This window comes from Brachyhypopomus gauderio, chromosome 21, assembly GCF_052324685.1.
Source record: "Brachyhypopomus gauderio isolate BG-103 chromosome 21, BGAUD_0.2, whole genome shotgun sequence".
Classification (NCBI taxonomy): Eukaryota; Metazoa; Chordata; class Actinopteri; order Gymnotiformes; family Hypopomidae; genus Brachyhypopomus; species Brachyhypopomus gauderio.
In genome coordinates this window covers 6589026-6615312 of record NC_135231.1, presented here as the reverse complement: position 1 = coordinate 6615312, position 26287 = coordinate 6589026, and the positions used below count along the sequence as shown (strand labels likewise).

The 26287-nt window shown below is 51.6% G+C and overlaps 1 protein-coding gene across 1 annotated transcript in view; it reads left to right on the top strand.

The window, feature by feature from the left end:
• The window catches only part of lrp1ab (low density lipoprotein receptor-related protein 1Ab), an 83853-nt gene that overhangs the window by 50455 nt on the left and 7111 nt on the right, over window positions 1-26287 (top strand). The window contains exons 29-82 of the mRNA XM_076984098.1: window positions 752-1072; window positions 1171-1345; window positions 2200-2294; window positions 2503-2652; window positions 2810-2953; window positions 3058-3183; window positions 3303-3434; window positions 3580-3714; window positions 3884-4013; window positions 4189-4315; window positions 4495-4646; window positions 4804-4928; window positions 5240-5614; window positions 9482-9671; window positions 9827-10031; window positions 10165-10354; window positions 10446-10571; window positions 10819-10947; window positions 11044-11163; window positions 11354-11467; window positions 11602-11751; window positions 11870-11992; window positions 12083-12199; window positions 12429-12557; window positions 12743-12865; window positions 12963-13103; window positions 13665-13852; window positions 14009-14192; window positions 14286-14371; window positions 14470-14589; window positions 14863-15050; window positions 15187-15392; window positions 15813-16001; window positions 16104-16252; window positions 16419-16512; window positions 16600-16716; window positions 16930-17049; window positions 17288-17410; window positions 17746-17871; window positions 17986-18102; window positions 19212-19318; window positions 20347-20479; window positions 20588-20710; window positions 20817-20939; window positions 21037-21168; window positions 21301-21438; window positions 21556-21675; window positions 21871-22166; window positions 22321-22499; window positions 22775-22881; window positions 23289-23408; window positions 23687-23863; window positions 24178-24318; window positions 24471-24635. Of these exons, the coding sequence (XP_076840213.1) occupies window positions 752-1072; window positions 1171-1345; window positions 2200-2294; window positions 2503-2652; window positions 2810-2953; window positions 3058-3183; window positions 3303-3434; window positions 3580-3714; window positions 3884-4013; window positions 4189-4315; window positions 4495-4646; window positions 4804-4928; window positions 5240-5614; window positions 9482-9671; window positions 9827-10031; window positions 10165-10354; window positions 10446-10571; window positions 10819-10947; window positions 11044-11163; window positions 11354-11467; window positions 11602-11751; window positions 11870-11992; window positions 12083-12199; window positions 12429-12557; window positions 12743-12865; window positions 12963-13103; window positions 13665-13852; window positions 14009-14192; window positions 14286-14371; window positions 14470-14589; window positions 14863-15050; window positions 15187-15392; window positions 15813-16001; window positions 16104-16252; window positions 16419-16512; window positions 16600-16716; window positions 16930-17049; window positions 17288-17410; window positions 17746-17871; window positions 17986-18102; window positions 19212-19318; window positions 20347-20479; window positions 20588-20710; window positions 20817-20939; window positions 21037-21168; window positions 21301-21438; window positions 21556-21675; window positions 21871-22166; window positions 22321-22499; window positions 22775-22881; window positions 23289-23408; window positions 23687-23863; window positions 24178-24318; window positions 24471-24635 (8112 nt within the window). The remainder of the gene's footprint in view (window positions 1-751; window positions 1073-1170; window positions 1346-2199; window positions 2295-2502; window positions 2653-2809; window positions 2954-3057; window positions 3184-3302; window positions 3435-3579; window positions 3715-3883; window positions 4014-4188; window positions 4316-4494; window positions 4647-4803; window positions 4929-5239; window positions 5615-9481; window positions 9672-9826; window positions 10032-10164; window positions 10355-10445; window positions 10572-10818; window positions 10948-11043; window positions 11164-11353; window positions 11468-11601; window positions 11752-11869; window positions 11993-12082; window positions 12200-12428; window positions 12558-12742; window positions 12866-12962; window positions 13104-13664; window positions 13853-14008; window positions 14193-14285; window positions 14372-14469; window positions 14590-14862; window positions 15051-15186; window positions 15393-15812; window positions 16002-16103; window positions 16253-16418; window positions 16513-16599; window positions 16717-16929; window positions 17050-17287; window positions 17411-17745; window positions 17872-17985; window positions 18103-19211; window positions 19319-20346; window positions 20480-20587; window positions 20711-20816; window positions 20940-21036; window positions 21169-21300; window positions 21439-21555; window positions 21676-21870; window positions 22167-22320; window positions 22500-22774; window positions 22882-23288; window positions 23409-23686; window positions 23864-24177; window positions 24319-24470; window positions 24636-26287) is intronic.

Genomic DNA, 26287 nt, shown 5'->3' with positions numbered 1-26287 from the left:
TATTAGTTTGCGGTAATTCTGTTACACAAAATAAACATTTAATGTTGTAGCAGCAACATTAACGAGGATGTTTTTGGGTAAGTGGACCAGAGCTCCCTACTGTACTGACTCTAAATCAGTGTTTACTGTTATGGTGGGTTCTCACTGTGGCTTAGTGAAGCGCAGACTGACCTGAGAGCAAACTGGCTGATTGGAATTAGTGGGGGGGGGGGGGGGGGGGGGGGTACTGACATGAAGCATCAGGAGACATTAGAACCGCCCCTGCCTCCTCCCTCCTTACCTCCCCTTCTTTCTCCCCCTCTACCTCTTTCTCTCCTCTTCTCCTCATCTCTCCCTCCCCCTCCACCTCTTCTCTCTCTCTCCCCCTCTACCTCTTTCTCTCCTCCTCTCTCTCTCCTCCTCTACCTCTTCTCTCTCTCCTCTTTCTCTCCCCCGTCTCCCTGTCTCTCCTCTGTCTGATCGGTATTAGTGACAGGGCTGCCGGTTCTGTTCAGAATGCGCTGTGCGTAGCCTGGTGGTCAACAGCTCTGTGTTTCTCTAAAGGTCAGGAGGCAGTATCACTGCACAGGCAGTATCACTGTTCCTCCTCACCGATCCCCTTAGCCCACAGATAACCTGCACGTCCTGTAATACATATGCATTTAGTGCTTTCAGTGTGTTTGACAAACTTCTCGTGTGCAGATTCCTGCATTGTTGCCCTATATTGAATGCCAGGTAAAATAAGTCCTTGGTCAAATTTGGTTTGCAAAAGCAACTTTTTTATATGACCACAATAACAATCCTTTGTGTCATACTGATGATTTATCATTAAAAATGCAATCGCATTTATTTTCTTTTCATGCAGAGTCTCGCCAGTTCTTGCTGTATGCTCGCCAGATTGAGATTAGAGGGGTGGACATTGATAATCCCTATTATAACTACATCATCTCCTTCACCGTGCCCGTGATCGATAATGTGACGGCGGTGGATTACGACGCCGCAGAACAGCGCATCTACTGGTCTGACGTGCGCACCCAGATGATCAAACGGGCCTTCATCAACGGCACGGGCGTGGAGACTGTGGTGCCAGCCGGTAAACCCTGCACGTTTTTTCAGACTCCGCTCTGTTTCCGGTTATCCCAGTCAACACCGGACCGTGGTACACGTAGCACTTTTGTGTCCCTGCTTTAGACATTCCCAATGCTCAGGGCCTCGCTGTGGACTGGGTGTCCCGGAACCTGTTCTGGACAAGCTACGATGCCAGCAAGAAGCAGATCAACGTGGCCCGTCTGGACGGTTCCTTCAAGAACTCCGTCATCCATGGACTGGACAAACCCCACTGCCTTGTGGTACATCCCATGCTGGGGTTAGTCCTGTGTGCTCCGTTTCTGTGCACTCTCTCTCCCAAACTGCGTCTCGGTCTCTTCCGCATACGTTTATTATTCTCACCAAACACGCACACCGCTTCACCGAACCGCCATGATCCTCACTCTACACACACCTGACCCTAATCCTGAAATGAATGAGGAATGAGTGTGTGTAGTCACTGGGGCGGGGATAGTCGAGCTCTTAGCTCTTAATTAAAGAGGCACAGACAGCAGAGGGGATGTTGGCGGGGGGGGTGCTGGCTCAGCAGTCATGCCTGCCCTCAGGAGATGAGGGAGTTTCCCTGGCCCAAGGCAGAAGCAGCCGCCGGCCTATCCACGTGGCGCAGATGTGCCGAGTCACGCCCGTTCTCTTCTCCAGGACCTGCTCAGAAAGGAGGACGTTACGCCGGTCTCATTTACTGTGTGAAATGTGCTTACAGGCTGCCGGAGGAAGATGACTGAGACTAAAATATATCCAGTCCTGCTCTTGTAGCTCGACGTGAATGTTTTCCAGGAAGTGTCTGTTCTTATATGTAACGGAGCTTCCCGTGGGATTTGTTCTCCTGGGGTCGTGAAGCAGAGGAAGAGATGTGTATTTTCAGTTTCAGAAGTCTTTCACACATTATGAAGCACAAGTCAAGTGCCGGAAAGAATTCATGAATTCTGTTTTCATTGAGGAATTTTTAGACTTTGCAGTTCAGTGCGATACATATATTGTTTATGTAATGATATTTAATTAAAGTTAGATAATAAAATCCACAAACAAAATAGCAGTTGTCAAATGTTCAAATGCCTTTGCTGTCTTTTGATTCTGACTTAAAAGATTTCACTTTAAACTCCTGTCGATTCCCAGCAAGCTCTACTGGACTGACGGAGATAACATCAGCATGGCCAACACAGACGGTAGCAACCGCACGTTACTCTTCACCAATCAGAGAGCCCCTGTTGGTGAGTGACCAATCAGAATTCTCAACTGTACTGTTCATTCCAAGACAGTACATGATCCATATACAACTTCTACAGCACGAAATACACCAAATGCATAGCGTGGTTTCCAGTGTGAGTGTGTGGTAGGTAGTGGTTGTGGTGGGTGTGTGTCTGTCTGGCCCGGTTGGTGTGTGTGATTGTGATACCGATGTGTGTTGGTCGTTCACAGGGCTCTCCATTGACTTTGATGAGGAGAAGCTCTACTGGATCAGCTCAGGCAACAGCACCATAAACCGCTGCAAGTTGGACGGCTCGGACCTGGAGATCATAGAGGGGGTGAAGGGTAAACTGAACAAGGCCACAGCGCTGGCCGTTATGGGTGAGGACTCCATTCACCTCCTTCACATCAGTCTTCCTTTATGGACCTGCATTAGGCAATATTCCTGCTTTCTGGACATCAAGCCTGCAGTATTTCTGGACATCATGCCAGAGGTGGCCATGTTTCCCATTTCCATGGCTCCGGTTACCGTCCACAGGGGACAAGCTGTGGTGGGCGGACCAGGAAACAGATAAGGTGGGCACCTGCGACAAGAGTGATGGCGGCAACTTTAAAGTTTTGAGGAACAACACATCACCCGTGATGCATATGAAGATCTATAATGAGACCGTCCAACAGAAAGGTAGATGTGTGTGTGTGTGTGTGTGTGTGTGTGTGTGTGTGTTGCATTTTCTCTTTTTTCAACACCCTTTCTAAGTGCATTTGAACTGCTGTTTCCTGCCGAAGGTACGAACCTGTGCACTAAGAACAACGGCGACTGCTCTCAGCTCTGTCTGCCCACCTCCCCCACCAGCAGGGCGTGCATGTGCACCGCCGGTTACAGCCTGGGGAGCGGGCGGCGCTCCTGCGAGGGTACGGCCTGCCGCCCCACACTCGCACCACCCGCCCTTTCATGCCTCCACCCGTGGAAGTCACGCCGTTTCAGGTGGTTAATCGTATGTCTGTGTGCGTGGACGTGTTCGCTTGGGCAGGTATGGGCTCCTTCCTGCTGTACTCGGTGCACGAGGGTATCCGAGGCATCCCTCTGGACCCGGCCGACAAATCCGACGCCCTGGTACCGGTGTCGGGCACCTCCCTGGCCGTGGGCATCGATTTCCATGCTGGTGAGAACCCCCACGTTTTAATTAGTTTATTCCGTCTTTAAAGAAACACAAACACTTTGGTTTATTTTCAACGGAACATCGATATCGCGGAATCGGTGAGTGGCTCGCTAGGCAGGTGTGAACGGTGCCACTCCGCTGTGTGCAGAGAACGACACCATCTACTGGGTGGACATGGGCTTGAGTACCATCAGCCGAGCCAAGCGGGACCAGACCTGGAGAGAAGACGTGGTGACCAACGGCATCGGCCGCGTGGAGGGCATCGCCGTCGACTGGATCGCAGGTTGGAGACCTACATACATGTGCTTGCCTCGTAGCATTACAGCTGAGGAACCAGTAACATGTAGACGGAGCAACTGGTGGTTCTTTATGTAGACTGAGGAACTGGTGGTTCTTCATGTACATGAAGGAACTGGTGGTTTTTCGCTTTCCTGACTCAGCCCTGTGTGCAGGCAACATCTACTGGACAGACCAGGGCTTCGACATGATCGAGGTGGCCAGACTCAACGGTTCCTTTCGCTATGTGGTTATCTCGCACGGCCTGGACAAGCCCCGCGCTATCGCCGTGCATCCAGAGAGAGGGTGCGTGTTTGTGTGTGTGTGCGTGTGACTGTTTGTATTTATATTTTTGCACAGAAAGCACTGTTTGTTCTTAGATGTAGTGTATTGTTAGTGCAGACATGTTTTTAATCGGTAGTGCCTGATAAGTTTGTCAAGGAGGGGGGAAAAATATTGTATGTGTTTGTGTGTATCTAAGGTACCTGTTCTGGACAGAGTGGGGACAGTACCCACGTATCGAGAGGTCACGGTTAGACGGCTCTGAGCGATTAGTTCTGGTCAACGTCAGTATAAGCTGGCCCAACGGCATCTCCATCGACTACGAGGTTTGCTACACGCCTGTTCATGCACAACTTAATGACATATCGCATATGTAACATAACCAGCCACATGTTGGTGAGAAATGTCAACTGAGCCACAAATTTAGTCTTGAGTTTAGAGAACGATTGTCTATCTGGTTTAGCTGCAACTCTGTGTGTGTGTGTGTGTGCGTGTGTATGTTTAGGAGAATCTGCTCTACTGGTGTGATGCTCGGACTGACAAAATCGAGCGTATTAATCTGGAGACAGGCAATAGCAGAGAGCTGGTCCTGGCTGTTCATAACATGGACATGTTTGCTGTGTCTGTGTTTGAGAACTACATATACTGGAGCGACAGGTGACTCCGCCCACTCCACACCCATTCGCTACGGACTGTCGGATGTTAATTTACGTGTTAATTCAGATGTTCTGCATCTTGTTCCAAGTGAAAGGGACACAGATGTGAGCACTTAGGTTCTGTGGACAAGCCTCTCTGTGGTTTTTGTCTAATTCAGGACACATGCTAATGGATCCATCAAGAGAGGCAACAAGAACAACGCCACAGACATGGTGTACTTACGGACTGGCATCGGCGTGCAGCTCAAAGACATCAAAGTGTTCAACCGCGCCCGGCAGCAAGGTGGGCGCATTACTGACGAACCAATTCAGTAAAGCTCACTGCGTTTGATCAGGGTTATTTGACGTGGGCGTTCCGTGTATTATCAACACTTCACTCTTGCTAACATTGTGGTGAATGAGGCTAACGTTGAAAGAATTCTAGTGTAGTCCATTAGCGCTAGTTATCTTATGTGCGTAAGCGACCGCATGTGTTAGATTATGCTAACGTTGACTTCAGTATTAACAGCACTTGCATTTTGGGTGTAGTTATCCGCCAGTGCAGTGTGTAATGTGGTTCCCTTGTGACTGGTGACTGAAACTATACTCTTGCAGGTACCAACGTGTGTAAGGACAACAATGGCGGCTGTGAGCAGCTGTGTCTGTATCGCGGCAACGGTCAGCGCACCTGCGCCTGTGCGCACGGCGTTCTGGCGGAGGACGGGTGCTCCTGCCGCGACTACGACGGCTACCTGCTTTACTCGGAGCGCACCATCCTGAAAAGCGTGCACCTCTCGGACGAAACCAACCTCAACGCACCCATCAAACCCTTCGAGGACCCGGAGCACATGAAGAACGTCATCGCCCTCACCTTCGACCACAGGGGGGGCGGCGGCAAGGGCACCAACCGCATCTTCTACAGCGACATCCACTTCGGCAACATCCAGCAGATCAACGACGACGGCTCGGACCGCAAAACCATCGTGGAGAGTGAGTATCCCAGCACAGGGGTGCGTGTGCCAATGCGAACAGCCTGCTCGTGAGTATGAGCTTAGGAATGGACATGGTGGTGAAATGTAGAAAAAAAGACATTACCAGACGTTAGGGGTTCTCATTTCTCTGGCCCTGCACTCATTAACTAATCTAATTAGGAGACATGCTAAGTCCAGAGAAACATGTTCAGCACAGTGAGAGCTAAGGCTGGTCTTCAGACCATTTGTGTTGTGTGTGTGTGTGTGTGTGTGATTCTTTTAACATTGAATCAGAAGTTTCGGGCAGCTGAGCCTGAGGTGGTTGATCAAGTTCATCAATGCATCACTGGATCTTTTCACACATTTTCGTGACTGCTGTCTACCCCAGATTTATGCTTGAAAAAACACATCACTTTTTTGAATGTGATTATTGATCTTTTACTGTCATATTTAAATGTTTGCCAATATTTACACTTGTAATCAACCAGTACAGCAGATGCAGTATTCTGAATGCAAACACTGACACTTTAATGGTGATGTAACATGAGCATGAGCTGTTTGAGGATATAGACCGTTTTTGACATTCCAGATTCTATCAGCGAAGATGAACAAAACGGTTCAGGCTGACAATGAATGTGAAGACTGTAAACACTAGACAGTGTCGGTGAACAGCACTGGAAATCTTTGCTGAAAACAAATACAAACAAACAAAAATAAAAACCCTGGTATTGCATCATTGTTTACTTGGTAGGCTCCTCAGTGTCGTGAGGAGTTTAAGCAGACTTACTAATATTCCCAGTACTGGAGTAGCTATAAAACTACGGAAATCACTTGTTCTCGGTGGACGTCCCCAGCTGTGTACTGAACAGCTCACTGTTCTTCTGATTTATCCTTTGAATCATCATCACAGTTGACCACTGGGGCCTTTATCTTTGGTGTGTTTCATGAGCGTTCTGGAGCTGAGGTGTCCAGCTCTTCAGGGTTAAAGGGCTGAACCACATCCCTGTTTCGATCTGGGCAGAAGGTCCCGGACCGCGTCCTGCACCAGGCCCAGCCGAGCTCCAGCAGCTCTCGGCGGAACTTCTGCGACACGAACGCGTACAGCACCGGGTTGATGGCCGTGGAGGACGTGGCCAGCAGCCGGGCGAAGACGGCCAGCGAGCGGAACTCCGGCGTGCCCCCGATGCTCTGCCCCACCCGGGAGAACATGAGGGCGTAGGAAGGTAGCCAGCAGATGGTGAAGACCACCACCAGGAGGGCTGTGGTTTGGGTCACCTGCCTCTGGTAGCGCTCCAACTGTGGCGCCCGGCCCCGCGTGCGCGTGCTCCGCAGGAAGCCGTAGAGCTTGGCGTACATGAGGACGATGACCGCCAGGGGGAGGGCGAAGCTGACCAGGAAGAGGGCGACGCTGTAGACCGCCTGGCTGACGTCGGACAGGAAGGCGAAGCAGTGCACCGCGGCGGAGACGCCCACCGTGCGGAAGGCGAACTGCGGCGCGGCCAGCCCACAGGCCGGAGCCCACAGGCCGACGGAGGCCACCCGGAACCAGCGTCGCACGCCGGAGCGGTACACCCAGGTGGGGTGCACCACCGTCAGGTAGCGCACGACCGCTAGCGCCGCCAGGATGAAGGCGCTCACCGCGTTGCAGGCCACTCCGACGAAGCTGACCGCCTTGCACAGGAACTCTCCGAAGGGCCAGCTGCCCAGGGCGATGGCGCTGGTCTGGAACGGCAGCGAGAGCAGCAGCAGCACGTCGGAGGAGCTGAGGGCCAGTAGCAGCGTGTCCGTACCGTGGAGGCCCCGAGCCCCACTCCTCCGCCTACGCCCCGCCAGGATGAACACCACCAGCAGGTGGCCCAGCAGACCTGAGCCTATGACCAGAGCGTCCAGGGCAGGAACCAGCACCTGCTGCACCTCCCACCCTCCCCCCGTTACCTGGATACGGCTGCCGTTCGCCGCCCGGCCCACGTCGGCCATCTGCGATTCGCCGCTGCCGGTCCCGCTAATTTGCGCTGAAAGCCTGATAATGACGGCTGTGAGGGCCAGCAGAGTGGCATGCTCCCTCACGCTCTCTCACGCTCTCTCACGCTCCCTCACGCTCTCTCGCCGCCCCAGCCCAGCGCTAATGACTGGGCCCTTTTCAAGCCTTATCACCCCTCCCGCACACACGCGGCGCTAATTGAAGGCTCAACGCATGCATGATACAACTGTGCCTTTGTTAGGACGTAGCAGCCAGTGGACGCGTTCCCCCTCGGCAGTTAAACATTGCTTCTCAGACACAAAAGGATTTTAATGAGATGTGTGCCATTTTGTTACCGTGCACAGGGTATTTCAGGTAGAGAAGTTTCCTCAACCGAGTAGCTAGGTTGAATGTTACTTTTCTTCCGCCAAAGTCTCCAAATGTGTCCGTTTCCTTTATGCTTTTAGCAGAAAATAAACCGCCTGGGTCTCACTTAAGGGTCATTTGAGTGGTTACCTCAGCAGTGTCCGAGACTAATCCAGGTGGTGGTGTGCTGATAGCTGGTATTGATTCCGTGAAATCAGGTAGCGTTGCAGCACACACCTCTCCCAGGCTAAAGCAGACCAACGCCAGTCAATTTTATTTGATGTCGAGTGCCCTGATGTGATCTCATCTGTCAGATTAAAGCCTCTTCAGTGCTGCTGTTATTCCACTTCTGCTCTCCTCTACCTGTGGAAAAGCGGAAAAAAAGCGGAGCGTGGCCGGAGGGGGCGGAGCGTGGCCGGAGGGGGCGGGGTCTCTCATTCACTGATCTTCCTCTGGATTGCGTCGTTAGGAGCGGCTTTGTGCCTCTTCAAAATGTAGGACTCCTTCATCCTGTTCTGTGATCTAACGAGTCACAGTAACTTGGAAGGTTGACAGAATCTGATTGGTTCCAGCTGGGTTAGCGGGACATAACCGGCGTGTTGCGCTGCCTTCGTCTTCGAGGGTGCGCTGGACTCTCCACCAACATCCCCATCCATGAGAGCCATACATTGGTCTTCTTCTTTTTTTTTTTTTTTTGCTAAAAGTAAATGGCACTGTAATTTGTTCGGTCTTTTATGGACAGATAACAACGTGGCCCTGCCTATAACGTGACTCTGGCAGATAAGGACCGAGATATGGCCGAAACCTCATAAAGGTTTATGGTGTGTGCATTTTCTTGAGCTATATGCTGTCTATTAGTGGTGTTCCTACAGATTTAAGGGCAACTGTTAAGTTGGGCAGGGTGGTCAGACAATGCTGCCTTTAACCACGCTCCAGATGCAGCCATTTGACAAAACACACCTAAAAGGGTGTGTGTGTGTATTGTGTGTGTGTGTGTGTGTGTGTGTGTGTGTGTGTGTGTGTGTGTTTAAAATGTTTGAGAATATTGCAGTTTCTACCTAGAGGAGTGAACTAGCATTAAAGCAGGATCTAGTAGGAAACAAGGCATGTGTGCATAGGTGGCCATCCGTGAAATGACTCACTGATACTAGCTCTTCAAACACATGCACTCTTACACACACAAACACACACACACACACACATGCAAGCACATACAAAATTGCAAATATGCACAGCACACAACTGCTAATAGGTTTGTCATAGTGGACTGAGGCTGAAATCAAAGCTGCTGTGTGACATGCTGAAGTAGAAATCGGCTTCATTGTCAGTGTGGATCCAGGCGCCTAATGGAAAAGGCAGCAGTGAAACGTCGGGGGAAGAAACCTTAAAAGGAAACGCAACCCCAGTGATGGAAATGATTCTCCTCTGGTCCATACTGGACCAAACTCATAACACATGACATCACAGAGGAAAGGTCTGCCCGAAACAGTGATGTGATGTTAGCGATAGCGTTGTGCTAGCTCTTCACCGCTGCCCTGGTTTGTCATCTTGTCCCATCAGATGTGGGCTCAGTGGAAGGCTTGGCTTACCACAGGGCCTGGGACACACTCTACTGGACCAGCTACACCACCTCCACCATCACTCGCCACACGGTGGACCAAACACGCAGCGGGGCCTTCCACAGGGAGACCGTGGTCACCATGTCTGGAGATGACCACCCCCGGGCCTTCGCCTTAGACGAATGCCAGAGGTGAGGGACAGGGCTGCACAAATATATCAATTGTAAAATATCGCGATATTTGCCATTGCTATACTAACGTTGCAGAAGATTGCAAATGTGCAGAACCCTCTGAATAACCGTATTGGTTATGTCTACAACCTTATTTGAATGGCCGCTCTCTGCAGTCTGATGTTCTGGACGAACTGGAACGAGCTGTCCCCCAGTATCCTGCGGGCGTCGCTGTCCGGCGCCAACGTGCTCGTGATCGTGGGCAACAGCATCCGCACGCCCAACGGCCTGGCCATCGACCACCGCACAGAGAAGCTCTACTTCTCCGACGCCTCGCTAGACAAAATCGAGCGCTGCGAATACGACGGCAGCAACCGCTTCGTGAGTACCCGTCGTGAGTGTGTGTGTGTGTGTGTGTGTGTGTGTGTGTGTGTGTGTGTGTGTGTGTGTGTGTGTGTGTGTAAGAGGAGGCATGAGGCAGTTCTGAGGCGGTGTTCTCATTTGGAGCGTGCAGGTGGTCCTGAAAAACGAACCTGTGCACCCGTTTGGTCTGGCCGTGTACGGCGAGTACATCTTCTGGACGGACTGGGTGCGGAGGGCCGTGCTCCGGGCCGACAAATATGGCCGGGACATGAAGGTGCTCCGGGCCGACATCCCCCAACAACCCATGGGAATCATCGCTGTTGCCAAGGACACCAACAGTTGTACGTCCCCTAGACCTGGAGATGTTTCTGGATGTTTCTTTCATTACAGTAGTAGGTTTGGTGTTTGATGTGACGTGCGTGTGATGTGCAGGCGAGTTCTCTCCATGTCACAACAATAATGGCGGCTGCGAGGATTTGTGTCTGCTGACCTCAGAGGGGCGGGTGAACTGCAGTTGCCGCGGTGACCGCAAACTCATGGATGGCAATGTCTGCATAGGTGAGACACGCACAGATCCAGCGAGATGCGATGAGTGCACAATTAGATCTTATCATGGGCTTTGTGAAGAATTGGACTCAAAATGTCAGGGTCTGTTCTGTACACACAACATGTGAATGAAGGAGGCAGAGATGACCTCGCTAGTCTCCAATGAGTGTGTGTGTGTGTGTGTGTGTGTGTGTGTGTGTGTGTGTGTGTGTGTGTGTGTGTGTGTGTGTGTGTGTGTGTATGTGTGTCTCCCCTGCAGCGGAGAACACGACGTGTCACAGCATAGACGAGTTTGAGTGTGGCAACGGTGACTGCATCAACTACAGCCTGACGTGTGACGGCCGTGCTCACTGTAAAGACAAGTCAGACGAGAAACCGTCTTACTGCAGTAAGAGTCCTCACGCGCCCTCACTGGCTTCCTGGGGGCACTCGCTGGATTTACCACGCAGGGTCCCTTCATGTGTGTGTGTGTGTGTGTTTGCAGTGAACCGTGGGTGTAAGAAGGGCTACCGCCGGTGTCTGAACGGCCGCTGTATCAAACACAACTCTTGGTGCGATGGCACAGATGACTGTGGGGACCGCTCCGATGAGCTGCCCTGCAACAGTGAGTCCAAAAATCCACTTTTTACCATATATGGTATTTTTAACACAATTCTTTTCCTCACATATTTCAGGAACTTTTTTCTCTTGCACATCCGTACTCTGTGTGACTGTGAAGGTGTAGCGGTGCTGTAATGTGGGCGTGGCTCCCTGTCTGCGTTTGCTCACCTGGGCCGTCTGCTCTTGTGCCGCAGTGACGCTGTGTAGTGCGTCAGAGTTCCAGTGTAAAGACGCCTCCTGCATCTCCAACTCCAGCCGCTGTAACCAGGTGGTGGACTGTGAGGACGCCAGCGATGAAATGAACTGCAGTGAGCATCTCCACGCAAACACGCTGTCAGATCACGCTGGGTCCTTCATCTTGGATCAAGTGACCTTTCACAGAGGTCTGTTTCTCAGTCTTTCTCTCTCTCTCTCTCTCTCTCTCTCTCTCTCTCTCTCTCAGGCCCTACGGACTGCTCCAGCTTCTATCTCCTGGGAGTAAAGGGCGTGACCTTCCAGAGGTGTGACCTCACCACACTCTGCTACGCCCCCTCCTGGCAGTGCGATGGTTCCAACGACTGTGGAGACTTTTCTGATGAGAGGAACTGTCCAGGTCGGGCAGAGCCCCTAAAGACTCTACGCACCCACACTTAATTACAAGTTATAGCGCCAATTAATTACTGCAGTAATTAAGGCCGGACTGAGATGTTCCCGACGCGTGTCTACTACAGAGAAGAAGAAGCAGAAATGTCCCGTGAACTTCTTCGCGTGTCCCAGCGGTCGCTGCATCCCCATGAGCTGGACCTGCGACAAAGAGAATGACTGTGAGAACGGAACGGACGAGTCTCACTGCGGTGAGTGGCGTTCCCCTCCAGCTTCGCCCCTCAGCGGCTACGCCTCGTCGGCTAACGCGCTGGAGTCTCTGCGTTTCTTTCTGTGTGTAGATAAATTCTGCTCAGCGACGCAGTTTGAGTGCGGCAACCATCGCTGCATCTCCAGCTCGTGGGTGTGCGACGGAACGGATGACTGCGGAGATCACACGGACGAGGACAGCCGATGCAGTGAGTTAGAGAAGCTGTATGTGTGTGTGTGTGTGGGAGTGGGGGGGGGGGGGGGGGGGGGGTGCGCGTGTGAGTGTGTTTGCACTAAGACGAGGTGGTCTGAGGTACTAGTGTGTATAAGACTGCATCCAGGCTTTAGTCTAGGCGCTAATCCTAAACCCTAACGCTTAGCATGTGTGAGTGAGTGGGAAGACTTGTGGAGATGAATGTTCAGCGCGTGTCATTCCAGAGTCGAAGACCTGCAGCCCAGAAGCTTTCCACTGCCCCGACTCGTACATCTGCGTGCCGCAGCGCTGGAAGTGCGACGGTGACAAGGACTGTCCGGACGGGGCTGACGAGGGCGTGAAGGCCGGGTGTGGTAAGTGAGGGAGTCCGGTACAGTCAGCTCTGTAACACCAGCATCACGGAGATGGCCAAGGCACACGTCATGGCATGACGCACACTGGACACTGATATTCAGCTTTGCGTGTCGTCCCGTAATTTGTGTGTTATTTTTTCCTTTTGCTTTTTCCTGCTCATATCCCTTCCTACCTCTGTGCTCAGTAAACAATCAGACATGTGACGATTCAGAGTTCCAGTGTCAGAATAAACAGTGCATCCCCAAGCACTTTGTGTGCGACCATGACTCGGACTGTCGCGACGGTTCCGACGAATCTCCCGAATGTGGTGAGTGCGTCTCCTGTCCGTGGAGTTTTCTCTTAACCATTTCCGGTCCAGTCAGCCGAAGCGGTCCCCTGACGTTCCTCTGTCGTTCCTGTCACAGAATACCCCACCTGTGGGCCCAACGATTTCCGCTGTGCAAACGGCCAGTGCTTGAAGCAGAAAAACTGGGAGTGTGACGGCGAGTTCGACTGCCATGACCATTCAGACGAAGCCCCCAAGAACCCCCACTGCTCCGAGCCCGGTGAGGCACGGGCGGCCGGAACCAGGATGAGCTCCCTTCGAGCCACCTGCAATATTTTTCTACAATATGCTGTCGCAGTTCACTTTCATTTAAAATACTCGTCTGTTCCTTAACATAATTTACACAGTATTTGTCCTAATATATTAGTCTGCCTGCCAGCTCTGTGCAGCCAGTGTGAAATTGAAAATATAGGGCTCCATTGCAGCCTCGCAGGGGGCTGTAAAAGCTAGCGGCTGTGGAGGGCTGGCGGGAGGCCAGCTGTTTAATGTGGTGAGAGGAGAGGGGGCGGGGCTTGCTGCCTCGTTAAGATCTCGCCCACCTGTGGAGATTTGGCCTCGGAGCTTGAACGAACTTGAAGGGATGGCTGCTCTGTTCTTCTGCTTTGCTCTTTTGTTGGAACCTTCTAGAAGATTTTGAAGAACACTTTTCAATGTTGCATTGCTCTAACCTCAGGGCACGATGGGCTTGTCCCACTAGTTACTAGTTCTTGTGTGTGTGTCTCGTGTGTGTCTCGGGTGTGTCTCGTGTGTGTCTCGTGTGTGTTTTTGTCCATATCCACAGAGAAGCGCTGCAACGACTCTGCGTACATGTGCGCCAACGGGAAGTGTGTGAGCGAGCAGGTCTTGTGCGACAGGAAGGACGACTGTGGCGACGGTTCGGACGAACACAACTGCTTCGTCAACGAGTGTCTCAACACCAGGCTGAGCGGCTGCTCACAGCTCTGTGAGGACCTCCGGATCGGCTACAAGGTGAGCGGACCCGAGGAGACATTCGTGCGCTCGTGGAATGACCGTGCTAGTATTCATCGTCCATGTAAACAGAAAACAAGCTTCCACACGATACCTACATGTTATAGGACAACTTACACTTCAGTGAAATGCGCTATGCTCCCTGTCCTACCGCAGTGCCGGTGCGAGCCGGGTTTCCGTCTGAAGCACGACGGGAAGACGTGTGTAGACGTGGACGAGTGCACCACCACCTACCCCTGCTCCCAGCGCTGCATCAACACGCATGGTAGCTTCCACTGTCTCTGTGTGGACGGCTACATGGTCCACGCCAACGACACCACCCGCTGCAAGTCCGTCTCCGGTACGGTCGGATCCGCACCCGCAACCGCACCTTCTGCTGGGTGTTGGGGTGTGCGGTTTGCTGACGGTGTTTGCTGGGGTTTTCTCTCTGCAGACGAGGAGCCTTTCCTCATCTTCGCCAACCGCTACTACCTGCGGAAACTGAACCTTGATGGTAGCAACTACACTCTGATCAAACAGGTAATGGTCTCTTTAATCTCGCTGCTGAAATGCAGTACGGATGCCTGTGAGCATGGTTTCTTCATTTCTGTGTGTGTGTGTGTGTGTGTGTTCCACAGGGACTGAATAACGCGGTGGCTCTGGACTACCACTACGCGGAGCAAATGATCTACTGGACAGACGTGACCACCCAAGGCAGCATGATCCGACGTATGCACATCAACGGCAGTAACGTGGAGGCACGTGAGCCGAGCGCAGCCCCACCGTGTTGGGAGGGGCCTCTGGGACTCCTGAGGGCCCGGGTGGGGTCTGAGAGCTTCGTCCTGTTGCTGGGACTCTAGCTAGCCAGTCTAGGATCACATCCCGTCTCCCCTTGATCTACCGCAAGACACACACTCCATCAGAAGAGCAGTGGTCCACGTGTTGGTCCACGTGTTTCCCACCCCGGGGGCCAGTGCATGAATCCGTGACCAAGTCGCTAATGCCGCTTGTTCTGCTTTGCTTCGACGCAGGTTCTGCACCGGACCTCCCTGAGCAATCCGGACGGGCTGGCCGTGGACTGGGTCGGGGGGAACCTCTACTGGTGCGACAAGGGCCGGGACACCATCGAGGTGTCTAAGCTGAACGGAGCGTACCGGAGCGTGCTGGTGAACAGCGGCCTGCGTGAGCCGCGCGCCGTGGCGGTGGACGTGCACAGCGGGTGAGAGACGTGCGCCGCGTAGACGTGAGCCGCGTGTGTCACGTGCGCCGCTGTAATACGGTAATGCTGCAATGCAGCGTGTCGCCATGCTGTGTGTGGGTACCCGTGTGACGCGAGCTACGTGTGTCGTGTGCAGCTATCTGTACTGGTCTGACTGGGGAGACATTCCGCACATTGGCCGTATTGGGATGGATGGCAGTGATCGGCGAATCATCATCAAGGACAGGATCACATGGCCCAATGGCCTGACGCTGGACTTTATCAACGAGCGCATCTATTGGGCGGACGCTCGGGAGGACTACATCGCGTTCGCCAGTCTGGACGGCTCCAACAGGCACATTGGTGAGGCCCCTCTCCCTCTACACACACACACACACACACACACACACACACACAGAGGAAAGAATGTAAGACATCTCTGCATTCCTTGCATAATTTTTGGAAAGAATTTGAGAAAATTGCTCGCAGTGCACTTCACAAAAGTTCCAAAGGGGGGGGTCAGTTCTGCGTGGCCTGACCCACAGAGCACTGACGTCGCCTGCAGCTGCGCTCGGGCCCACACGTCCCGCCTTCTGTAGAATCACACTCACAACAGACCAACCCAACACACACCCCCTCCCACCCAACACAGGACACTGTGTGTGGGAGTTTTTTAGTTTTCCTGCTGTCGTATGTTAGCGGTCCCTCCCTCCCTCACTAGGTTGACGTGGTTTGGGTAGTTGTGCGGTTTGCGTAGTTTGATGATGTTTCTCTTTTCCTCAGTGCTTAACCATGACATCCCCCACATCTTCGCCATGACCCTGTTTGAGGACTACATCTACTGGACCGACTGGGAGACCAAGTCCATCAACAGAGCCCACAAGACTCTGGGCACCAACAAGTCCGTGCTGATCAGCACCCTGCACAGACCCATGGACATTCACATCTACCACCCCTACAGACAGCCTGAAGGTGACGCCCCCGCACTACACACACCACACACTACACACGCCCCCACTCCACACAGCACAGCTGACCCTGGTCACGAGCTCTTCCTCTGCTGTGTGTGTGCAGGACAGAACCACCCGTGTCAGGAGGATAACGGAGGCTGCAGTAACCTGTGTCTGCTGTCCCCCGGAGGGGGCTTCAAGTGCGCCTGCCCCACCAACTTCTATCTCGCTTCCGATGGCAAACAGTGCCTGTCCAACTGCACGGCGAGCCAGGTCTGTGTGTGTGTGTGTGTGTGTGTGTGTGTGTGTGTGTGTGTGTGTGTGTGTGTGTGTGTGTGTGTGCATGTTGATGCTGTCTCCTACAATGAGCTCACTGAACCAAAATATGTAATGATCGCATTGAAATTGCTGTGTTTTGACATTGTGTCTGTGTCGGCAGTTTGTGTGTAAGAATGATAAGTGCATCCCTTTCTGGTGGAAGTGTGATACCGAGGACGACTGTGGGGACCGATCAGACGAACCTGCTGACTGCCGTGAGTGGGGAGGGGTGTGTGTGTGTGTTTGTGTTTGTGTGTGTGTGTGTGTGTGAGGCTAATGAGCTCCCGTGTGTGTGTGTTTAGCTGATTTTAAGTGCAGGCCCGGGCAGTTCCAGTGTGGTACAGGGATCTGCACCAACCCAGCGTACATCTGTGATGGAGACAACGACTGCCAGGACAACTCTGATGAGGCCAACTGTGGTAGGAGAACCTGCTGACCCTCGCACGCTCACGTCTTACACACTCACGTCTTACACGCTCACGTCTTACACGCTCACGTCTTGCATGCTCAGGTCTCGCACGCTCACGTCTTACACGCTCACGTCTAGGCTGTGACATGAGTGATTATACTGTGACTGAGTGTGTGTGTGTGTGTGTGTGTGTGTGTGTGTGTGTGTTCCTTCACTACTGCAGACATCCACGTGTGTCTGCCCAGCCAGTTCAAGTGTTCCCACCCCAGCCGCTGTATTCCTGGGTTCTTCCGCTGTAACGGCCTGAACAACTGCGGCCAGGGAGAAGACGAGAAAGACTGCCGTGAGTTTCTTGTTTTTCCGGAATGTTCCCCCTTTCGTCTGGCCACTTGCCTCATTCGTGTCATCGTATTTCAACTTTTAATGTGTTTTTTCTGCACATGTAAATATTTGAGGAGTTATTTTCACTGGTTTAGTTAGACCTTATCCTCACGAGCCCTGCAGGGTAGACGTCTGTCTGATCGAATGTGAGGTTGTGCGTTGGACTGATGGCCGGCGTGTGTTGTTATTGGTTACCGTAGCGGAGGTGACCTGTGCTCCCAACCAGTTCCAGTGTGTCATCACCAAGCGCTGCATTCCCCGCGTCTGGATGTGCGACCGGGACAACGACTGCGTGGACGGCTCTGATGAACCGGCCAACTGCAGTAAGCCTGGTGGCATCTTTCTGTCCCGAACGTCATGTCCACTCCGCTCTTCAGTTGATGTCCAGTGTCTGTCTCTCAGTGTCATGTCCCATGTTAGCATGTTATAAGTTGGGCTCGGGAATGAAAATCGGTTTCTGGGCTGTTTGTTTTGTGTCACTGAAAAGCCTCATGAAGCCCTAAACCCCTTAAGGAATATTTTCTAACACATTATGATAACTTTTAAGGGCGTAACTTCACATTCTTGGCAATTATCGTTTAGAGGCATTTCAGGTTTGAATGAATTAAGTGCCCCGACATCATGGCTTCGTTCTCACGTGAGTGCTCTTCCCCTCCAGCTCAGATGACGTGCGGCGTGGACGAGTTCCGCTGTAAGGATTCGGGCCGGTGCATCCCGGCGCGATGGAAATGTGACGGAGAGGACGACTGTGGCGACGCTTCGGATGAGCCCAAGGAGGAGTGTGGTACGCCGGTCGGGCCCCGCCCACGCCCCGCCCACCGCCTGCCCTCCTGTACATCTCTGGCCTGTTAGTTTTGTCAGTTATATCGGTCTGTCTTTCTCTCCCGTGTGTTTGCAGATGAGAGGACGTGTGAGCCCTACCAGTTCCGCTGTAAGAACAACCGCTGTGTGCCGGGCCGCTGGCAGTGCGACTACGACAACGACTGTGGAGACAACTCTGATGAGGAGAAGTGTGGTAGGTGTTGGCGTAGTCACGAAGAGCAGTGGGGGGAAATGGCGGAATTATGGGAAATGTAGTCCTGCTGCTCTGGCTGGCACAGCTGTTTTTGTATGGACAGATACAGCCCTGATGTGCGGGCTGAAGTTGGTGGCTCTGTACAGGTCTTGTGGTCATTTCATGGCTGTGTTGGAACTGGTGAAGAACACAGGCATATATTTCCATGCAGGTGTAGCCTCTGGAATGCTGAATATTGTGTGTGTGTGTGTGTGTGTGTGTGTGTGTGTGTGTGTGTGTGTGTGTGTGTGTGTGTGTGTGTGTGTGTGTGTGAGAGAAAGAGAGAGAGAGAGAGTGTGTGTGTGTGGGAGAGTGTGTGTACGCATGGGTGTACGCATGCGTGTATCATATTCACTTGGTTTGCCCACATTGCTCGTGAATGCCTGTCACTTCATCTTATGTTTGTTCTTCATTTCACACTGACATGGTGGCTTGACTCAGAGGTAGGTCATTCCCACGCTCACGCCAGCCCCTCCTCCATCCCCTCCTCCACCTCCTCTCCTCCACCCCCTTGCTACACCTTCCCCCTCTACTTCCTCTTCATTTATCCTCATCCAGCCATTCTTCTCATTCCATTTTTGCGACAGAAGCTGCCAATTTCAGCACCTGTCCCTGTAGTGGTGGAATGGTTTAGTCCTGGTTACCCCTGCAAATGGGATGCTCCAGAAGTTAAATGAGGACTTTAACTATGGTGTCTCATTTCGTGCTGTTCAATGTGACTGATTCTGGTTTTCCCGTCGAGAGAACTCAGAACGATCTTTACCCCACTATGATTATTTTGACCGTTTTGATCTGTTAATTTCTTTGTCCTTCCTAATAATTTGTTGTGGTTGTGAAAGAACCGGCATGGATATTTTCCTGCTAAATATTTTCCCGCTCTCTCCTAATGGCTCCCCCCCCCCGTTGATCCTTTAACCTGGACTCAAATACCACATGTATGTGATGTCGTGAAGGTCACCCTGATGCCACCCGGCCTGTCCTGTGCTGGGTGTGCTGGTGGTGCTGGTGCTGGTGAACACGTCTTTCAGGATGATCAGATGTGTGTGTGTCTGTGTGTGTGTGTCCCACAGTGCCACGCCAGTGCTCTGAGAGTGAGTTTGCTTGCACCAACGGCCGCTGCATCGCGGGAAGGTGGAAATGTGACGGAGATCACGACTGTGCGGATGGTTCTGATGAGGTACCATCACGTCATTAATACACCGTCGGTACTGTCTCAGTCTGACACACTGATTCATTCTCTCACCCTCATATATAATATATACAGTATATATATAATGTATGTGTGAGGGAAAGAATCAGTGAGTCAGACAGAATGTGTGTGTGAGAGAATCAGTGATTCAGACACAGAGAGTGTGTGTGTGTGTGTGTGTGTGTGTGTGTGTGTGTGTGTGAATGAGGGAGAATCAGTGATTCAGACACAGAAAGAGTGTGTGTGTGTGTGTGTGTGTGAATGAGGGAGAATCAGTGATTCAGACACAGAGAGAGTGTGTGTGTGTGTGTGTGAGAGAGAGAATGAGGGAGAATCAGTGATTCAGACACACAGAGAGTGTGTGTGTGTGTGTGTGTGTGTGTGTGTGTGTGTGTGTGTGTGTGTGTGTGTGTGTGTGTGTGTGTGTGTGTGTGTGTGTGTGTGTGAGAGAGAGAGAATGAGGGAGAATCAGTGATTCAGACCTGGTCTGGACCCTGCGTTTTGGTACACATTTGGTATGGTGGGTAAAAAATTAAGAAGCTGGTTTTCCTGTGGGTGTGTTAATTTGTTTTGTTCAGCGTTATGTTAATTGGTCACATGTTCCTGTGAGAAGCATGTACAGTTTATTCTGCATAAGATTGCGTGTGCTGAACCATGACCCCCATACCGTGATGGTTCAGGAAATGTACCGATACACGCCTACACACCTAAATATATATGCGTGTGTGTGTGTATGCCCACACAATATCTGTTTATTTAGCTACATAATCTTAAGATTAGCACAGAATGTTCTTTAGGTTCTGATAGAAAAGGAAGTCAGAATATGAAGCAGAGTGTGTGTCTGTGTGTGTGTGTGTGTCTGAATGTGTGTGTGTGTGTGTGTGTGCCTGTGCGTGTCTGCGTGTGTGTGTGTCCGCGTGTATCTGTGCATGACCGTGTGTGTCTGTGCGTGACCGTGTGTGTGTGTGTGTGTGCGTGAACGCGTGTCTGTGTGTGCCCACGCGTGTGTCCTGCAGAATGGCTGTGATCTGAGGTGTGATGTGGACCAGTTCCAGTGTAAGAACAGCCACTGCATCCCCCTCCGCTGGCGATGTGATGCAGACGCTGACTGCATGGACGGCAGTGACGAGGAGAGGTGTGATGTCGCAGGTGGGTGTGGCCATTCCGTCCTGCACGCGTGTGTCTACCATCCATAGCATCCTGCACTTTGATCTACACTAGCCTCACCCGCCTCGCGTTTGTCCTGCTCGTCCTCAGTGGAGCGGCTCTGCCCCGTCGACGAGTTCCAGTGCAATAACACTCTGTGTAAACCGCTGGCGTGGAAATGCGATGGCGAGGACGATTGCGGCGATAACTCTGACGAGAACCCCGAGGAGTGCCGTGAGTGAACGTCTTGAGCCGACAGACACGGGACGAAACAAACTCCACCGGTCGAAAATCTGTCACTTGGGGGGGCTTGGTTCAGATGTTGCTCTTCCTCCAACAGGGAAGTTCCAGTGTCCGCCCACCAGAAACTTCCGCTGTCAGAACGACCGCGTGTGCCTGTGGCGTGGAAAGGTGTGTGATGGCGTCAACCACTGTGGAGACAACTCGGACGAGCTGAGCTGCGGTGAGTTACTCCTCCCAAGGTCGTAAGAGGAGAGACGCTCTCTCGGGCTGATCCAGCGCGTGACTGAACATGTCCTCTGAACCTGTCGTCCGAGCAGACAAGCGTGCAGACAAGTGCGACAAGGACCAGTTCCGCTGCAGTAACGGCAGGTGCATCAGCAACTCGCAGCGCTGCAACTTCTTCAACGACTGCGAGGACTTCGGCTCGGACGAGATCGGCTGCAAGACGGGTGCGTCGGCCTTTTGGGGTCGTCCACAGATCTCCAAACGGAACATGTCTGCTGTATTGTGGACTTGTTTTTGTGTTCATTGGCAATCAAAAACAACTTGAAGGTCTTAGACGTGAGTGTTTGCACCCTCAGACTCCAGTCTAAACAACTGTAAGAGCAACAAGAGTCTGTGTAGGGAGACGGAGGAGGTTCACTGTCTGACCAACGGCACAGACTCCTTCTGTTCCTGCAAGCCAGGCTTCCAGAGTATCGGCTTTAATAACTGCCAAGGTGACTGTGTTTCCCTCTTCGCTACTGTAACAATGCTGCTATCTGCCCCAACCGACGGGGTTGCGCTGAACCATCAGCTCCCGTGGGGGTAATTCAGTCGTTTCTCGCCCCTTTCAGACAAAAACGAGTGCAGACAGTTTGGCGTGTGCTCACACATCTGCAACAACACCAAGGGCTCCTACAAGTGCAGCTGCCATAAACACTTCACCAAGATCAACGACACCTGCAAGACCGACGGTGAGCGCTCCTTCGGCTGGGCCTCCTGGGATGGGACCTCCTCAATGTAGAGGGCTCGGATCAGACGTCTGAAAAGATCAAACGAGTTCCAGATGGCGTGGCTTTCATTCTCGACTGTAGAACCACCCAGTTGCAGGGCTCATATCTGCCTAAGTGAGTCTTTTAAACTTGTGTGTTTCTCACGGCTTCCGTCAGGTCTGAACATCAACAGGCAGGTACTCTACATCGCCGATGACAATGAAATCCGCAGCCTGGACCCAGGCATGCCTAACTGGGTTTACGAGCAGATCTTCCAAGGTGACGCCAATGTGCGAATTGACGCCATGGACCTGCATGTCAAGACCAACCGCATCTTCTGGACCAACTGGCACACCAGTGGCATCTCCTCCTTCCAGTTGCCTTCCTCATCCTCATCCTCGTCAGCCTCTGGCCCCTCATCCAACTCCCACCGCAACAGGCGCCAGAGTGAAGGGACCGTCACCAACCTTGAAGTAAGCAGCACATGAGCGTTGGTCCAGTCTGGTCTGACGGGGCTATTGTAGCGCACAGGGAGGCTGTAGTGTATGGAATATGTACCATGTAAAGTAGCCAATGACGGTGTTCATCTGTGTTGAGCTTGTGTGATGAGGAGACATGTCCTCACAGATTCCAGGGCTGAAGACACCCAGAGGAATCGCAGTGGACTGGGTTGCCGGGAACCTCTACTGGACAGACTCTGGCCGTGATGTCATCGAGGTGGCCCAGATCTCTGGCCAGAACAGGAAGACTCTGATCTCGGGCATGATTGATGAGCCATACGCCATAGTCGTTGATCCTCCCAGAGGGTAAGATGGCTCTCATAAGTCCATCAGCGAGGTTAGAGGTGCACAAAGTATTTGTGTTCGCCATTGTTTGCTGTCTGGATTGTGATCCAATAATTCCACTAAAGACCAGCAGGCAGTGTTGATTATGCATTTGTGGAAGAAATGGGCCACTTACCATCTGTGCTGTTCAATTTCAACTTGTGTATGTGTGTGTGTGTGTGTAGTGTGTGTATGCACTTCACTACAATTCTCTGCGTATCTTACCAAACCTTCTGACTCGCCTTTTCATGACTCAGGACCATGTACTGGGCAGACTGGGGAAATCACCCCAAAATTGAGACTGCAGCCATGGACGGCACTCTGAGACAGACACTGGTGCACGAGAACCTGCAGTGGCCCACAGGTCAGTGCGAAACGAGCATCTTCCTCAGACTATCAGCTGGCCTGCTGCCCCACAATGCCTACAGAGTCACGGTAGGCTAGTGGTCAGTCAGGGCACGGATCTGGACCTGGGAGTAAATGACCACAGCACAGTGTGCGGGGTTATTCGTTTGTTCAGTTAAGCCCCCGTTAGGGTGATTAATTTGCAGTATAGTTGAAAAAACACTTTAATCCACGATAAAAAGCTATCATAAAATATCAGCATGCCTAAAAGACACATGAAGATCTCAGAAGACAGCATACATAAAATACAAATCCATGGCATGACCTATGTGCCTAGTACCTTATCTACAGTGGGAGACTGGCTGTGTGGGACGATAGTGTCATCGGTGGTGCGGTGTTCACCTTGTTTGGCCTGACTGCACGCAGGTCTGGCTGTGGACTATTTCAACGAGCGGCTATACTGGGCTGACACCAAGCTCTCGGTCATCGGCAGCGTGCGGCTGGACGGCACAGACCCCGTTGTGGCCGTCTCCAACGTCAAAAACAGTTCAGTACCCAGCCTCACTAATGTTTTCATGTTAATTTCTTAAAATAGAAAAACATTTTTGAAAAACGTGGCTTCAGGCAATTATAGTTAATTGTGTTTGTTTTGAAGACATGCTTTTGTGATGGTTTGGTAATTAAATTTCAGTGCTAACCGAGAATTTTGTGATAAACAATTAAATTGCAGTATATAGTATGGTATACAATAACATGGTATTGTGACCTGTAGTTTGTTGTGCCATGAGAGGTTGAAATGAAAACTACACCTGTATGTGTTGTAGACCTCCTCCACCCGTTCAGCATTGATATCTTTGAGGACTACATCTATGGTGTAACTTACGTCAACAACTACGTCTTCCGCGTCAACAAGTTTGGCAAGGGTCCGATGGAAAACCTGACCACTGGCATCAACCACGCCACAGACCTCGTACTCTACCACCGCTATAAACAGCCAGAAAGTGAGTGTGTGTGGGGGGGGGGGGGGGGGGCAGGTTGTGTGGGTAGGTGGGTGGGGGGCAGGGGGGGGGGGCAGGTTGTGTGGGTAGGTGGGTGGGTGTGTGTGTGAGATTTGGGGTTGTGGGTCTGGGGGGCAGGTTGTGTGGTTCATTGGGAGTGCCCAGGGTCAGGACTGCAGGATAAATACTGTGACATGGCTACATGGTTGTGTGTGAGTGGGTGGAAGGACACATTAACCTTGATGGTGGTGAAAGTGTGAATATGATTAAATTCTGTGCTGCGTGCGTCTGGTGTGTGTGTGTGTGTGCGCATGCAGTGGCTAACCCATGCGACAGGAAGAAGTGTGAGTGGCTGTGTCTACTCAGCCCTAGTGGTCCCGTCTGCACCTGCCCTAACGACCGTGTCCCTGACAACGGCACATGTGTCGAGTTGCCCCCGGTGACCCAGTCTCCAGAAAGTAAGGCCCTGTCCGTACTGCATCACCACAGACAAACACAGAATACACACACGCCGTCTCACAGCACGTAACCGAATGACTTTTACTTTCAGTGTGAATTGAAAGTCAGGAAAGTGACTCAGACGTTAATGCGTTCCCTCCTCCTCCTCCAGCCCAGTCGTGTACTGTGGAGTGTCTGAACGGAGGAAGCTGCTTCCTGAACGCCCGCAGTCAGCCCAAGTGTCGCTGTCCCGCCAGCTACAGTGGAGAGAGGTGTGAGGTGGACCAGTGTCGGGACTACTGCAAGAACGGAGGAACCTGCTCCCCGTCACGCACGGGTAATGCATGCACGCACCACCCGGCACACGCGCATGCCGGCGGTCACGCCCATGCCAAACACCACCTAACCACACACCCTCAAACACCAACTACCCACCACCCTAGTGTAATGGTGTTGGTAGTAGTAGTGTTGGTGGTAGAAGTAGTACGGCAGCAGTGCTGGTAGCAGTAGTATTAGTGGCAGTATTATTAGTGTTGGCATCAGTAGTATTAGTAGTGTTGGTAGCAGTAGTATTAGTAGTGTTGGTGGCAGTAGTATTAGTAGTGTTGGTGGCAGTAGTATTAGTAGTGTTGATTGTAGAAGTAGTGTAATGGTATTGGCAGCAGTGCTGGTAGCAGTAGTATTAGTGGCAGTATTATTAGTGTTGGCAGCAGTAGTATTAGTAGTGTTAGTAGCAGTAGTATTAGTAGTGATGGCGGCAGTAGTATTAGTAGTGTTGGTGGCAGTAGTATTAGTAGTGTTGGTTGTAGAAGTAGTGTAATGGTATTGGCAGCAGTGCTGGTAGTATTAGTAGTGTTGGCAGCAGTAGTATTAGTAGTGTTGGTTGTAGTAGTGTAATGGTATTGGCAGCAGTAGTATTAGTAGTGTTGGTTGTAGAAGTAGTGTAATGGTATTGGCAGCAGTGCTGGTAGCAGTAGTATTAGTAGTGTTGGCAGCAGTAGTATTAGTAGTGTTGGCAGCAGTAGTATTAGTAGTGTTGGTTGTAGAAGTAGTGTAATGGTATTGGCAGCAGTAGTATTAGTAGTGTTGGCAGCAATAGTATTAGTAGTGTTGGCAGCAATAGTATTAGTAGTGTTGGCAGCAGTAGTATTAGTAGTGTTGGTAGCGGCAGTAGTATTAGTATGTTGGCAGCAGTAGTATTAGTAGTGTTGGTGGCAGAAGTAGTATTAGCAGTGTTGGCGGCAGCAGTAGTATTAGTAGTGTTGGCAGCAGCAGTAGTATTAGTATGTTGGTGGCAGTAGTATTAGTAGTGTTGGCGGCAGCAGTAGTAGTATTAGTAGTGTTGGTAGCAGCAGTATTATTAGTAGTGTTGGTGGCAGCAGTATTATTAGTAGTGTTGGCGGCAGCAGGGCAGCAGTAGTATAATAGTGTTGGCGGCGGAAGTAGTATTAGTAGCAGTAGTAGTATTAGTAGTGTTGGCAGCAGCAGTAGTATTAGTAGTGTTGGCAGCAGCAGTATTATTAGTAGTGTTGGCAGCAGTAGTAGTATTAGTAGTGTTGGTGGCAGCAGTAGTATTAGTAGTGTTGGCGGCAGTATTAGTAGTGTTGGCGGCAGCAGTAGTATTAGTAGTGTTGGTGGCAGCAGTAGTATTAGTAGTGTTGGTAGAAGTAGTAGTATTAGTAGTGTTGGCGGCAGTAGTAGTATTGGTAGTGTTGGCGGAAGTATTAGTAGTGTTGGTAGCAGTAGTAGTATTAGTGGTGATGGCGGCAGCAGTAGTATTAGTAGTGTTGGCGGCAGCAGTAATATTAGTAGTGTTGGCAGCAGCAGTAGTATTAGTAGTGTTGGTAGCAGCAGTATTATTAGTAGTGTTGGCAGCAGTAGTATAATAGTGTTGGCGGCGGCAGTAGTATTAGTAGCAGCAGTAGTATTAGTAGTGTTGGCGGCAGCAGTAGTATTAGTAGTGTTGGCGGCAGCAGTAGTATTAGTAGT